The following is a 14,556-nucleotide window of genomic DNA, read 5'->3' as shown; positions in this document are numbered from 1 at the left end:
ATTAATTTATCATAAATGAATTTAAAAATAATGTTAATGCAAGTGTAGAAAAGATCTTTCTTGTAAAAAAAGATTAAACCACTATTCGTACCTCGTTTTTTCTTTTCAATTTTGGTCACTTTAGAACCGAAAATATTCCAATCGCCTTTACTTTTTACTCTTTGCTGTTTTCTCTCCCCAATATCCCTTCATTCTCTCAAATATTGTTATTTGCGTTCTTTCGACCATTTCATTTTCTTTTCTAGTCTTTCGTTCATGGAAAACTCCTTAACATTATAATTATGCTTTAAAGATATTTATTTTTAATATCTTTTTCTGTTATATTTTTAAATTTTATGTTTTTTCTTTAACTTCATTAATTTAGTTAATTTCTGTTTTTCTATTTAAAAAGAAATCAAAGATTAACTTGTTTTACTCATACAGTGTGACTAAACAACATCAATTTTAGCTTTTTAATAGTCCATTTTTCCTATGTTTTGATATACATCATTGTTGCTTTTAAATGTAAATGTGTTTCTTCTATATTTTACGGAACCTAATATTTTTCTAATTATTAACCTTTCCTTATTACCTATTTTCCATATTTTTGTTAACATTTAAGCACTAACACACATATAACTTGTACGGATTAATCATATAAACTAAATCTCGAGTTTATTATTGTATTATAATGTCTGATTTTCAGGTTGTGATAAGCATTTTTGGTTGTATGTATTTTGATTATTCGGTAAGCTTTTCTATTTTTAAAATTCTATCTTGCGTAGCTGATATCTCTGTATTAAATTATTAGATATTTAAATGCTTTGCCTATATCTACTTTTCCTATTCCCGTTTGTGTATTTCTAATGTTTGTCATTGTTAGTCTTCTCGACTAATACTTTTTTTATTCCTGTTTTACTAGCTATTGAATTTTAAATGTTGATTTGTGTTCTTTTTGACTTCAGATCTTCTGAGAGGATTACAATTACATCTATGATAGCTAAACAAATCAAGAAAGAATAATCATATCTTAATTTTACCATAAATAAATAATTCACGCGTGAGATGAATCGCATTAAAAAATCTGATGTGGACACCACATTTCTTTCTTGTCCGCCTATTAAATTACATATACACATTTTTTCTGCACTTCATTTAAACTTATTTCATTTGAGGATGAGATACGATCCTCCAGTTCTATAATAAACTGGACAGTTACACAATTACTGAAATATTAGTTTTTATTAACATCAAATATTAATTCAAAAATGTTACATGAAATATTAGAATAGAGTAAAAGTCCCTTCATTACTCGTATTACTAGATGAGTAATATTCGTATCTTCCTGAGTTTCTGATTAACAAAAGTTTCAGATTTCTGGTGTCATAAATAATAATTAAACTATTCCGCTTAGAGAACTCCTGAATGATGGTTACAATGTTAATTTCGACCTTACGGTGTAAAATATACAATTTTTATTATTGGATTATTTGGTGAATAATAAAAAATGAAAAAGAAACAATCAATCATACAGGAAAAAAAAGATAACATTAAGAAATCTATCTTAAAAAACGACAATAAGATGCATATGAAGAGGAGAAATTATTAAGAACAAGAAAATAAAAAAAAATTATGAGAAGATGACAAATATAAATAGGAAGAAAACGTTTAGACCAACGAAAAAATGAAAAGATTAACAGGGGATGATGAATATAAAGAGAGAGACAATTTGAAAACTACAGAGCGTGTACACAAATTAAGATCAGAAGAATTATATCAAATCAAAGAACGATTAAATTATTGGCAACAAAAAACAAATACACAAATTGATGATCAACTCCGACTTAGGAAGAATACTGTCCGACAACATCAGAGGAGTAATGAACTAAATGGTGAGATTTTTTGCAATTTATTAAAGATCGTGCATGTGTCCCTCAGTGTATATGTTGTTCTTGTGAGGGTCTATTTTTCAGTCATACTTAACTTTAATGTAGATAAAATTAAACAAAAATGACAGAATAATTAAATAAAATGAAGTTAGAAAATCCAACAATAATACGATTCTAAATTACAATTTTTAATTAATATTAAATAATCAGATGTTTCACCAAATTAATTACTTATTCACGTATGTAATAATGCCTATTAAATTTCATATATACATTTTTAAAAATACATAAAATTATATTTCACTAATCATTTTTTCCATTTTTTAAATTTTTTTATTATCATTGAATTACTATTATTCATTGTAAACATTTTTTACAATCACCGGTTAATAATTATTAAAAAATCAATATATTTAAATTAAAAGAAAAGTTTAAAAAAAGAGATGAAGTCTGATTCGAACCGATGCGCCTTATCCTTTGTAAGATCGAAATATTTCCTTAATTAAATTGTTTTTTGGTGGTACCTCTGGAACCAATGAAAATAAGTACCACTTATGATATATCGTTGATAAGCTCTCAATGAGGAATTATTACTGAAGTTAAGAAAAAACCCAAAATCCAAATTTGTTTTTGGACACTTTTGGTTCAGTCGATTGGAATCAAAAGGGGAGGTGCACAACTAGGTGTTCCTACAATCCTAAATACAAAATGTCAATATCCTACGGCTAATCGTTTTTGAGTTATGCGAGATACGTACATAGGTTCGTACGTACAGACGTCACCCCGAAACTAGTCAAAATGGATTCAGGGATAGTCAAAATGGATAATTCCGTTGAAATCTGAAAACCGAAATTTTTCGCGATCACAGTACTTCCTTTACTTCGTACAAAGAAGTAAAAATAAACAGCGCACGTAAAAAATATAAATTAAAAATAAGTATTAATGATTTAAATAAATCACTTACAGTAATCCTTGAGGATCGTTCATGCGAGATTTTGTTGGTACTAAACCAAGAGCGAATAAAAGGTTGAAAGTTTCAAAACGTGGATCATCTTGCTTACGGGGGCGGCGTTTCTTTGATCTGGGACGACGGGCTGGAGTAGCTGCGCTTCTTAGACGAGCACTCGTTGTTAGATCCAGGTGGAATCCCAGCCATCTATACCGCAGTCTATCTTTACACTGCGGCATAACACTCTTAAAATGCCTATAACAAAATAAAAACATAAATTTTTTTTGTAAATTAATTTTAAAGAAATTAAGTAAATATTTTGATGTCATATTAGCAAATATAATGCCAAAATAAAATAAACGTAAAGTTTTAGTAAAAAATTTGAAACAGTTTCATGAATATATGCACAATTAATCTTTCGAACATTGAATTACTACTTTTAACCATAAAATATTATAAGTATATTAAAATAGGGACATTAATCTGCCATATTTTGATATATTTTATTTTTAATAAACTTCGAAATTCTTATGTTCGAATTTGGTTTCTGTAAACTTGCCATTTTACTCAAAATCTAATTCTTTGCAAGTTCTATTTGAAACTTTTACGTGTTTATTACCCATTTAACAAAGTTATTTTGCGCCAAACATAAAGTAGTATGTTTTTGACCCCTTTTGAATTTTACTCCAAATTTCTCGAAAAATACTAAAAATACGGTTCAAGGAAATATTTTTTTTCAATTTTTCAGGTCTGACGTACTACTTAATTAATCACTAAATTTACTCCTTAATTTGGATCCCAAAAACTAAAATCTGGATTAGTGTTACGGAAGGTGTAAAAATATTTCGCCAGCTGATACTCAAACGATACCGAACAAACATTGGTGAATAAGATGTATTAAAATACAAACTAACAAAATACTTGAAAGACGTATCTCTGGTACAGTCTACTGCAATATTTTTCACAAAAATGAAAGAAAACTTTATACAAAATTTAATTGGATTAAAATTTTATGAATTTAATAATTGATTAAATAATAATTTACATTTTTGAAGATTAGAAGTGTGTTGGTGTGAGAAGTAGTTGTTATCTATTTAAGAAGTTTATATTATTTTTGAATATATTTCAGATGATTGATTTATTGGACAACAATAAGAATTTATTTGCTGATAATAATAATATTAATTTTATAAAAATAAACGTTGGAAGAAAAGTAATTCCACTGAAAAATAAAATAAACTTAAATTTTAACCCAAAAATATTACTAATATACTACCAAAAAACATTTTTCTATATAAAATTACTGAAATTTTAGGTAAATAACGACTAAAACATGCTGTATAAAATGTTTACATATATATTTTTAAATACTTTCCTAGGGAATGTGGCTAGAAAAGCTACAACAAAGTGGAATGTATGGTGATAATATGAAAGTGCGTATCGAGTTTTTTGCAAATCTTTACTTTTTAGGGTCCAACTAGTTCAACTAGAACAAAAAACATATGTATGTATACGTGTCGCACGGTATTTTTGGCCTTATATCTCAGGATTGACCGAACCGATTTTCTTCAAATTTGATTAAAATATTTCTATACGTGGAACTTTGATCATATTAATTGTTTTTTCTAAATTCGTTGAGGGCGTGTGAGGATATCGCGAAAAGACAATTTCGATTTTCTTCAAAACCATTTTAGAGAAAACTATTAAAAGCAAATCTGTTACCTATAATGCATAAATAAATAATCCGATAAATTACTTTTCAAAGAATCAACTCCCACCTTTCACAATTGAAATACATGTGTTTTGTTATTTTCCTGTATCTTCCTTCGGTTAAAATAGTTTTCAAAAATTCTTTGAAAATTTATACTTCAAAAATGAAGCTATTAAGAAATATTTACAATTTTTTATTATTATAAGCCTTGGACCTAAAACGTACAAATGTTTTTTTGAAATACTTATTTATTTTAGCCATTATTGAAGGGAGTGTTGGACTTAGGGGAAACGTTTCTTAAATAAACAATAAACATTCAATAAAAACAAACAAATAATCAAGCGATTGCGAGTTGATACACACATAACAATGTGGAAATGGACAAGAATAATACAACTTGTAGCTATAAACAAAAAAGTAAAGAAATATACAAAAATAACATCGTTAGTTTTGGCGATAGTAACTGCAAACTATCATTCAGTAGTCCCTAAGTCAAAGACATGCTGACGTTCCAACCTTCGGACGTCCTCCTTTGTTATCAAGTAGATTGATCGGTAGGCGGTTTACGTGATTTTCTAGACCAGGTTGTTGGTATGTAACTGCACTGTTTCACAACCTCACGAACCATCGGAAGCTCGGGTATTCCTAAATCTCATCGTTTCGTGTGAACCACGGCGCCTTCGCAATTGTCCTCATTACCTTACTTTAGAAGCATTGCATGATGTCTACGTTAATTATTTGTTGTCTTCCACAGCTCCACACAAGTCCAGATGGTTGGAAGATAGCTTTGTAAATCAGAATATTACTGGACAATGTGAGATGTGAGTTTCTTCGCAGCTACCAATGCAGTTCCCAATACTTTGCGTTCAGTTGTTTTCTTTTCACTTGTTGGGATACTCCCAGGCCAAGGTAAACGACAGCCGATGTTTCCTCTCTAATATTTCTTGGTACATCCCAATCCCCGTAGGGGAAGACACCCGCCTTGTGACGATTCTGCTCGCCACACCACCCCCACCGTTTCTAGCCCTGATGGGCTTTAACGGAGGTCGTCTTTTGACCCTCCATTAACTGATTACACATCATAGTAATTAGCCAGGCCTGTCACCGATGTAAATGCCTCGGTAGACATTCACATCGTGAATTTTAACTCAGCCTTCGCCTTCGCTGTAGGTTTCTTTCGGACAACTTGACTGTCCTACTTCGTTGCCCTCTGAACTAGTTAACCGAGTTCGCGGAAGCACGAACCCCGCGCCTAGTTCTAAATTTAACAAGCTATAAGTGACTCATAAGATATAAGCTAAATGCCTCATAAGATATGAGTCTATTTCAGTGATTATAATATACACCACAAGAAAATGTTCGCAACAACGAAATTTAGACCTAGTTCCGTTAGTGATTACTTTTTGGTATAATATGCAACCCGATAATTTTCCGGGCGGTCGGACTGACATAAAGCACAGGTTGCAGGAGTGCTTTTATCCTTCCTGGAACAATCAGCCGTTCGGTGGCCTTCTCCACACTTCATACATCAAAAAGGCTTCATGCAATTGTTTTTTGTGTGCCCGTACTGATGGTACCTCATGCATTGGAGGAGGCCTGTTGGTTTCTGTGGTGTTAATAACGACACACTGCAATTCGGTATGTATTTTAACTTAGATATACTAATATTGTTCTCCTGCAGCTCTCGGTTCACAAAAATTGTTATTGGCTCTTTGGTTTTTCTGTGGCGTGTATTTACTAGTCCCTCATCCTATGTCCTTGGCTTTGATTTTTTCCCTGGTCTCCAGTGATATTGAGTGGTGCAGGTTCCTAATCACAACACGAAAGGCTCGCTGGTCTTTTCTAGTGAAAATATAGCTCATTAAGTTATCTTCTCGTACACCTCAATATCTTTAGAAATTATTCTAAGTTGTTTCCTTCCTACCAGTCGTATGTTCCCTTTTTCTTTTTCTCTTTTTCTGTTTTAGCCTCCGGAACCACTGTAAGGTATTACTTCAGAGAATGAATGAGGATGATATGTATGAATGAAAATGAAGTGTAGTCTTGTACAATTTCACGTCGACCATTCCTGAGATGTGTGGTGATTGAAACCTAACTTCCAAATACCACCGGTATCTACGATATATAGTATTCAAATCCGTAAAAACGTAACCGACTTTACTAGGATTTGAACCTTGGAACTCTCGATTTCGAAATCAGCTGATTTGCGAAGACAAGTTTACCAATATACCAACCCGGTGGGTTACCAGTCGTTTGTTTAATCTCCATTTTTAGCTTTAGTATAAATGTACTAAACTATCATATATATATATATATATATATATATGATACGTTTCGTATAACTGAAATTGTTAATAATATACTAATCTATAATATAACAAGTCCTAATTTGATTATATTGTGATTTTTTCAACTATTATTATTATTATTATTATCTCTACTAAAAAGCTTTCGTCAATCTATCAATACTCCTAAATTTTCTGGGAAAAATCACATTCATATTTATCCATACGTCGCACTACAGGTGCCGAAAAATAAATTTAATGAACATATATAAAAACGAAAAAAGTTTGTTTTTATTAGATTCTAGGAAACTTAGATTACTTGTATTCAGCTCTAAATGCAAAAAATACGAGAATTATTTATGTATAAAAATACATGGTGGTTTGCATAGGTTCATTTAACAGAGGTGTGTGCATGTGGCAGAAAAAGTGGAGGATTAAGGTTAATCAGGGTAAGTCGAGGCACGTCACATTTGCCATGCGGAGAGGTGACTGTTCCGGTGTGTACTTGGATGGTGTTTTGATCTCGCAAACTGAGACTGTGCGGTATCTGGGACTTCACCTGGATCGGCGTTTGACCTGGAAGTGTCACGTGAGGATGAAGAGGAAACACCTAAACGCAAAGTACAGGGAACTTCACTGGCTGCTACGGAGGAACTCAGGCCTCACGTTACCCAATTAGATCTTCATTTACAAGGCTATACTGCACCCAATCTGAACGTACGGTGTAGAATTGTGGAAAACGGCTAGTACTAGTAATGTGGAAATTATACAACGATTTCAGAACAAAGTAGCGAGGGTAATTGCCGAAGCTCCGTGGTTCACGCGGAATGATTCAGGATTATCTGGAGCTCCCGTCGGTTCGTGAGATTGCACAACAGCGCAATGTCAAATACCTGCAGAGGCTTGAGAATCATGTAAACCACTTTCGTTCGACGGGACGAACGAGGTTCAACGACGTTCGACGATTGAAACGAGTCCATGCACTCGACTTAGGGTCCGCGTAACAGTTTGAAATCTAACACCGTCAAGTTTAGTGGTGCCGTATCTAATCCTTGTTACTTCTCTTTCTTTTTCTTTTTTATTTGTTATTAATGTTGTTTTTTGGACTATATGGTGCTGAAATTAATGGTTTGTGATTTATGAATGTGCTTGAAATTTCGTATTTGACTTTAAGTTTGCTTGCAACTGTTTATTGTGTATTATTTATTTTGGGGGTTACTTAAGGACCTTCTTATCACGTGCTTTTGTCAGGAAACTTACTTATGGCTCTGGAGGAGAGCCGATTGTGATTATAGTTGTTATTGAACAAAAAAAATATAAGATTGTTTTATTTCATCTCAAATAAAAAAAAATCTAATTATACATGTCAAGAAAATTTATTCTTAAGGTATGAACCATATTGAAAGATATTTTTTCTTTTGTAAATTACATTTTACAGAATTTTCTCCTAAATTTCCATGTTGCTAAATAATTTTGGAGAAATTGAAACATGCTGTTGGAATTTCCTAAAATAGCTTCTGTAATTTTTCAAGTTTTTACTGAGTAATTAATAAGTTTACATTGTTTATATCTATTAAGATCAGAGGTGAACATTAAAACATTAATAATTTTTAGTGAAACACCGAAAAAAAAAAATTATTATTATTATTTTTTTTTTTTAACCTCCGGGTCCACCGTTAGGCATGCTTCAGAGGATGAGATGAATGATTAGTAGCGTGTGTGAAAATGCCATGCCTGATCGGGATTCGAACATGAGAGAAAAAAGTTAATTAAATTATAACTGTTTTTACTTTCCCGGCGAATATAGCTATAGTAGTTATTAAAGGGGAAAGTACGGTGATCGTGTTAAAATGGAGTATCGGGTTTTTTGTAAATCTTTACGTTTTAGGGTCTAAGCAGATGATATAGACAAAAAAACAAATGTATGTACGTACGAATGTGTGTCACACTGCTTTTGGCCTTATATCTTAGGGTAGACCAAACAAATTTTCTTCAAATTTGGCTCAAATATTTCTATATATGGAGGACTGATCACGTTAATTTTTTTTTAAATTAGTTAAAGGGGTAATTTAGAAGGTAAACGTTATAATAATTGTATACAGATTGTCCCACGAAAAAACGGACAAAATTTCAGGACGTGTTCTACTGGTGAAAATAATATTAAAAGTTTATGTAAACATAGGTCTGGAACCGCTTTATTTTCGAGTTACGGCTAGCGAAAATTTCTCCCGGATTTCAGCTCTTTTAATAAAAAGAAGCCCTACTGTAATTTTTGAAACCCAAATTATGGTGTAAAGTTTGTGATTTCACACGTAATTTGAGCTGGGAAATAGGATAAAACTACTCCAGTAGTTTTTAAGATATCCGACGTGTAACACAAAATCCGGTGTCGAAAAAAAAATTTTATTTAGACTTTGTTAAATGACTAATAAATCCGGAAGATTTAGTAATTAAATTTGTAGAAAATTTAATTGTGAAAAATTAATGTAAAAACAGTCAATAAAAACTTTTAAAAGTCGGTCTTTTATCAAAGAAAAACATACGAAAAATAGACAGAAATTCGTATTATTCTGTACGTTAATATACGGTATATTATTATATATCATTGATATTTATTTATTACTTAAAAAATTTCTAGACTAATTTAGATTATGACTGATAATTTGTAATATTAATAAAAATATAAAAAAATAATATTTTAAGTCTAATAAGTAATAATAATTAATAAGAAAAAGAGCTGGAGTACACGGAGGGAACAAATCAGGGCACACTTTTCTCCATTAAAAAGCCACAAGAAGAATAAATAATTAATTAGACGTAAGAGAGAAAGATAATGTAAGGAAGATTTGCGAAAGAGAATAGAATTGGAGAAAGTTTTTTAGAAATAATTTGGGAGAAAATATGAAACGTGATCTGAAGCTCGACCTAATTATAATTTAATAACTACAAACTACCGATAATTATAGACATTCGTATTAATTTTACGTCCACATTTATTTATCTCACTTTACAGTATTAATCGTTTTATGCATTTATTTAGTAAAGCTTGTTAGCAATAAAAAGATCAGTATCTTATGTAATAAAAAAGTTCTTTTAAAGAATTTTTAAAACGTATGCATATTACCAAGTACCTCTTTTTAGTGTTATCTAGGCTATGTATAATAACTCGTGGTAAAATAAAAAATAAAAAATAAAAAATAGATTGGTAATATCAAAATAATCTTTAGTATTATAATTTCTACATACAACTACACTACAAATTTTTATGGGAATAAAAAATACTAATTTTTTTACGGGAAACAAATAGTTACAATTAAAATAAAACAATTTGATTGCATGTAGTGATTACGCTAGTACATAAAGCAACGTAGATTACAAGTAGATTATAGAATACGAGTAACTAACAAAGATACAAGGGGTTATTGTTTGATAAGAAAATACTAAATTTTACACTGTTAAAGAAAACATTTGGATTGGTCGGTCGGCAATGGGAAATTAGCTTATACGTCCAGGTGCAGGGACTGAACTGAATGCGAAATGATGTCAGCTGCCTGTATTTTTGTTTTGGAATACGGCTGTTAAAATTCTCCTTGCCAAGGAAGGGATAAAGTATACATGTAATCTACTACTAAAAAGGTCCATAACTAATAAAATTCTTATTCACCAAGTACATAAACGTTAATGGATTCCTCATTCACCTGGCCTTATAAAATGTTTATTTAATGTCCGTTTATGTTGTAAGGTAGTTCAGAATTATACTTTTGCATAAGTAACAGCGAACAGTCAGTATGAAATAAATTTTAATAATTTTTATCAGTAATCACAATGTAAAAATTAAATTATATATACTCGTAATTTTTAAAAATCTTGAATTGTAATACTGTTTAAAAATTTAAACTTGAAAGAAAAAAAAACTTTTAAATAACATTTTATCTAGTTAACATAATAAAATATTTGCTAAAATATTTTAAAATTACCTATGACCGAAAGAAAACCAGTTGATTTTGAAAAAAAAAATCGTATAAGTGTAATATATTCATTGTTCAGCGGAATAATATGTTTTTTTACATATTTTGTATCACTTGGAAACAATTTTCATAAAATTTGAAAAAAAAAATTTTTTCATATTATTTATTAGTCATTTAAGAAATAAAAATTGAAAGATCTTAATATCTATAGAATACTGAAATTAAATTACAAACTTTTTCTTGATGATATCACCATATAAAGTTGAGATTTGCTCGTGGTATATAGAAATTGAATTTTGAAGCGTATGAAAAGTACAATGCATTACCGGGACGTCCGGATGATAGGCCTAGACGCTACCATCCGCCATGGAGATCGGCAGAATGTTTTAAATTCCATTTAAAACAAATAAATAAAACTCGTTTATTACGATTTTAGATACATATATTCACAAAAAAAAAAATAACAATTAAAAAATTTACACAATCCATGTTCTTCCTTACGGGCTATCCTATTTCTGTCATCCTATTCAATACATAAACACAAACAAATATGCTCACAAAAATAATCTATTGACATAGATATTGATGACACAATTTTTTCGTTTCAAGGTAACACAAGACAATGGGAATTGATATTAACACACATTAACAAAATAGATAATTAATAATTTTTATGATTTTACCATTAGAAAGAAAAGGAACCAAATACGCATAAAATATCCTTTCAATATTTATAAACGATCACCAATGAGGAAAATTCTTTTACCAACCACCCAACCTTATAAAAACTTTCTGTTTTTAAAAGTATCATTCACAAATTACTTAATACAAATTATGACTTCAACACTGTAATACCTAAATAAATATATATATATACATATAAAACACCACCCTTGACTAACCCCTAAACAAAATAAATAAAAATAGAAAGAAAGATTAAAAAACTGAATATTCTGATAAACTAGGGCACAATTAAAAAAATAAATAACATGTCATCAAGATCAAAAATAAAAGAAAGGGACTACTACAAAAAAAAAAAAAAAAAAAAAAAAATTGCCTGTAGAAACTGAATCGCTCCGATTGTAGTATACTTGTATTATGCTACTGCGGGCAAACGAGACGCACAGCTTATAAGAAAAAAAGATGCAATCAACATTTATTTAAAAGCAGCACTTCATAGCGACAAAATCAATATTTGCTAATCATTTTATTGATGCAAATTATTACCACAACATTAACAACGAACTTAATATATAAACTACAAAAAAAAAAAATAAATATCTTTAATCAATTGACATAATTAAAATCTTTACACTTTTTTTAAATACATAATTAGACATATGTACAAGTCATTTTTAATATACAAAAACCGCCATTAGGAATATTTTCTAACGCCAGATAGAGAAACAGTAGTATCAGTTAACGTCTTAAAAAAAAATTAAAAATTTCTTATAATTTGTTTTTATATTAAAAATTTATCTTATAATGTTATGTTATGATGTTATCTATTTAATGTTTTATTATTTACTAATCAGAAAAAAAGTTTTATTAATTTATCATTCATACAATTTTTTTAAGTTTTTGTTAAAGCTACGTGCGAAGAAGTAAAAAAGGGTTGCTAGGTTTCTCTGAGATTGTTTTACATTCATATTTAACATTTTTAAAGAAATCACATTAAAAATTATGTAAATTCAATTAAACTGTCAATAAAATAACAAATATATAAAAAGTAAGTAAAGGTAGTTTATTAATTTTAATTTTTAGAGCAGCAAAACTTTAAACCAAACCGATTCATGGAAAGAGAAAAATTTCTGGAAGATTAAATATTTACGCCGATGACATTTTAGAAACAGACTTATTAAGGAAAAAAATATATAATTTTTAATTCTGGATTAATTGAAAGAAAGAAAATAAATATTACAGAAGAATATCTGAAAGACTGAGAATTAGAATGCCAGAAATGCACAAAAAGCGCTGGTACAATATATCCAAAATGCGGTCCATCGTTGGTTAAAAAAAAAAAAAAACTAAAAAAAAATTTAAAAAATTGTAAAAGATATGATAAAATCGAATAGTGGAAAAATATAAATACCTAGAAGTATAACAAAACGCTATGAAAGCTAAACCTAGAAAGCAAAGCAAATACATTTATATTAAGGTTAAATGAAGAGCTATAGGAAAAATGCAAAAAAAAAAAAATATAGAATCAGTACGAAAAAAGAGATTATGATTCTTTAGACGTTTAAAAAATATAGCGAAAACTAACCAACCCTACTTCCTAAAACTTATGAGACCTCAACGGTTTAAACAAATGAAATAGGAACTAAAAGAACTAAACGTACAGGAAGAAGAAATGATAACGAAATATTTAGAAACAAAATATAAAACCTTCCAGGAAAAAACAAGACAAAAAATCCCTCTCGGCACGCCGGAAGGTGAAGGTAGATTTCACCGGTGCTATGTAGGAGATAAAAAAGATTTCCACCTTAAAGGAAAAAAAACTTCAAATTTACTCAATACGACAATGGTTGCATGCGAAAAAAATTTTCACATGTTTAGCATACGACAAGCCCCATCTTCTTACAATTTCAACATTTTGGTCATCCCTTGCCGTAAGGGTTGGTCATATCAAAAATTGTTTCTGATAAAGGTTTTAGGTAATGTTTAGAGGACTAATGATCACTTTAAACCGATTCGATACTGTGCTTATTAGAGAGGTATGATTTTTTGTCTTCGAAACCCCATTTTTTCTACCTCCCGGGCCAATGGTTGGTAATATCAAAAAGTTTTACTTAGATAAGTTTTAGGCCCTTATCCAAAGAATAATAGAAACTTCAAAGGAATTCGATATATTTGTTTTTTCGAAAAAGCCATCCCACGGCCGATTTTCCCCATTAACGAACCCGAGATTTTGGGTCATTGTATTTTATGTCAAATTGAAAGTGACTGGTGGACAATTACGGCAGTTATCGTGTCGACAAGAAAGTGAAATATATATATATATATAACAATTTATGTATAAACTTTTGAGCTGACGGTGGTTTTGAGGTCTGGGGCTGTGAAACGTGAAGCTATGTTGAAATTTTCCGGAAGTCGAATCATGGTACCCATTACAATAGGTAGCTTTCTTATGAAATCCACAAAAAAGAGGAAAACCTTGAACGGAAGAATGAAAACGAACCAAGTGAAGAAATGAAAGTGAAACAAAGTGAAGTTGTTTTAATAAGGTTCATTAAAGACCGAAACGGGAAAAAATAATTCTGCTGATATTAAAAATAATAAATTTTACATTAGTCACCACCAGTTGTCATGAACAAAATTATGGCAAAATATTTATTTATAAATATTAGTTATGCGTAAAACAAAAGACGTTTCATTGATGCGGATAAGATAAATTGTATGATTATTATTATATATTTTTTTCAAATTATGAAGGCACGTATATACAATATTAAAAAAAATTATGCTATTATTACTCGTCAAAGTTTAGAATGCGCAGGTTTAGAATTGCTGGTCTCTTGCCTCTTACGATCTTGTCGAGGTACACTATCCCCTCCAGAGTACTATTAATCCAGAATAATCTTCCGGAGTACTATTAATTAAGAATGTACCGCAAACTTTCAGGACATATTCTATCGGTAAAAATAAAGAAAAAAGTTAATATAAACACATTCGGAAACGTTTCATTAGCGAGTGTCAGCCGGTGAAATATTTCGCCCAGATTCCGGGGGCTTCGGTAAAATTAATCCAGACACACCAGCCCACCAAATACCAG

The 14,556-nt window shown here is 30.2% G+C and overlaps 1 protein-coding gene across 4 annotated transcripts in view; it reads right to left on the bottom strand.

Moving 5' to 3' along the window:
• Positions 1–14,556, bottom strand: part of LOC142324256 (uncharacterized) — a 440,588-nt gene that overhangs the window by 303,800 nt on the left and 122,232 nt on the right. For all 4 annotated transcript variants that reach the window (XM_075365118.1, XM_075365119.1, XM_075365120.1 and 1 more), the window contains exon 2: positions 2,833–3,072. In XM_075365118.1, the coding sequence (XP_075221233.1) occupies positions 2,833–3,056 (224 nt within the window). In that variant the 5' untranslated portion in view covers positions 3,057–3,072. The remainder of the gene's footprint in view (positions 1–2,832; positions 3,073–14,556) is intronic.

Source organism: Lycorma delicatula, chromosome 4 (genome assembly GCF_047948215.1).
Source record: "Lycorma delicatula isolate Av1 chromosome 4, ASM4794821v1, whole genome shotgun sequence".
Classification (NCBI taxonomy): Eukaryota; Metazoa; Arthropoda; class Insecta; order Hemiptera; family Fulgoridae; genus Lycorma; species Lycorma delicatula.
Note: the sequence above shows the minus strand (reverse complement) of the source record. Positions and strands in the feature narration are given on the sequence as shown.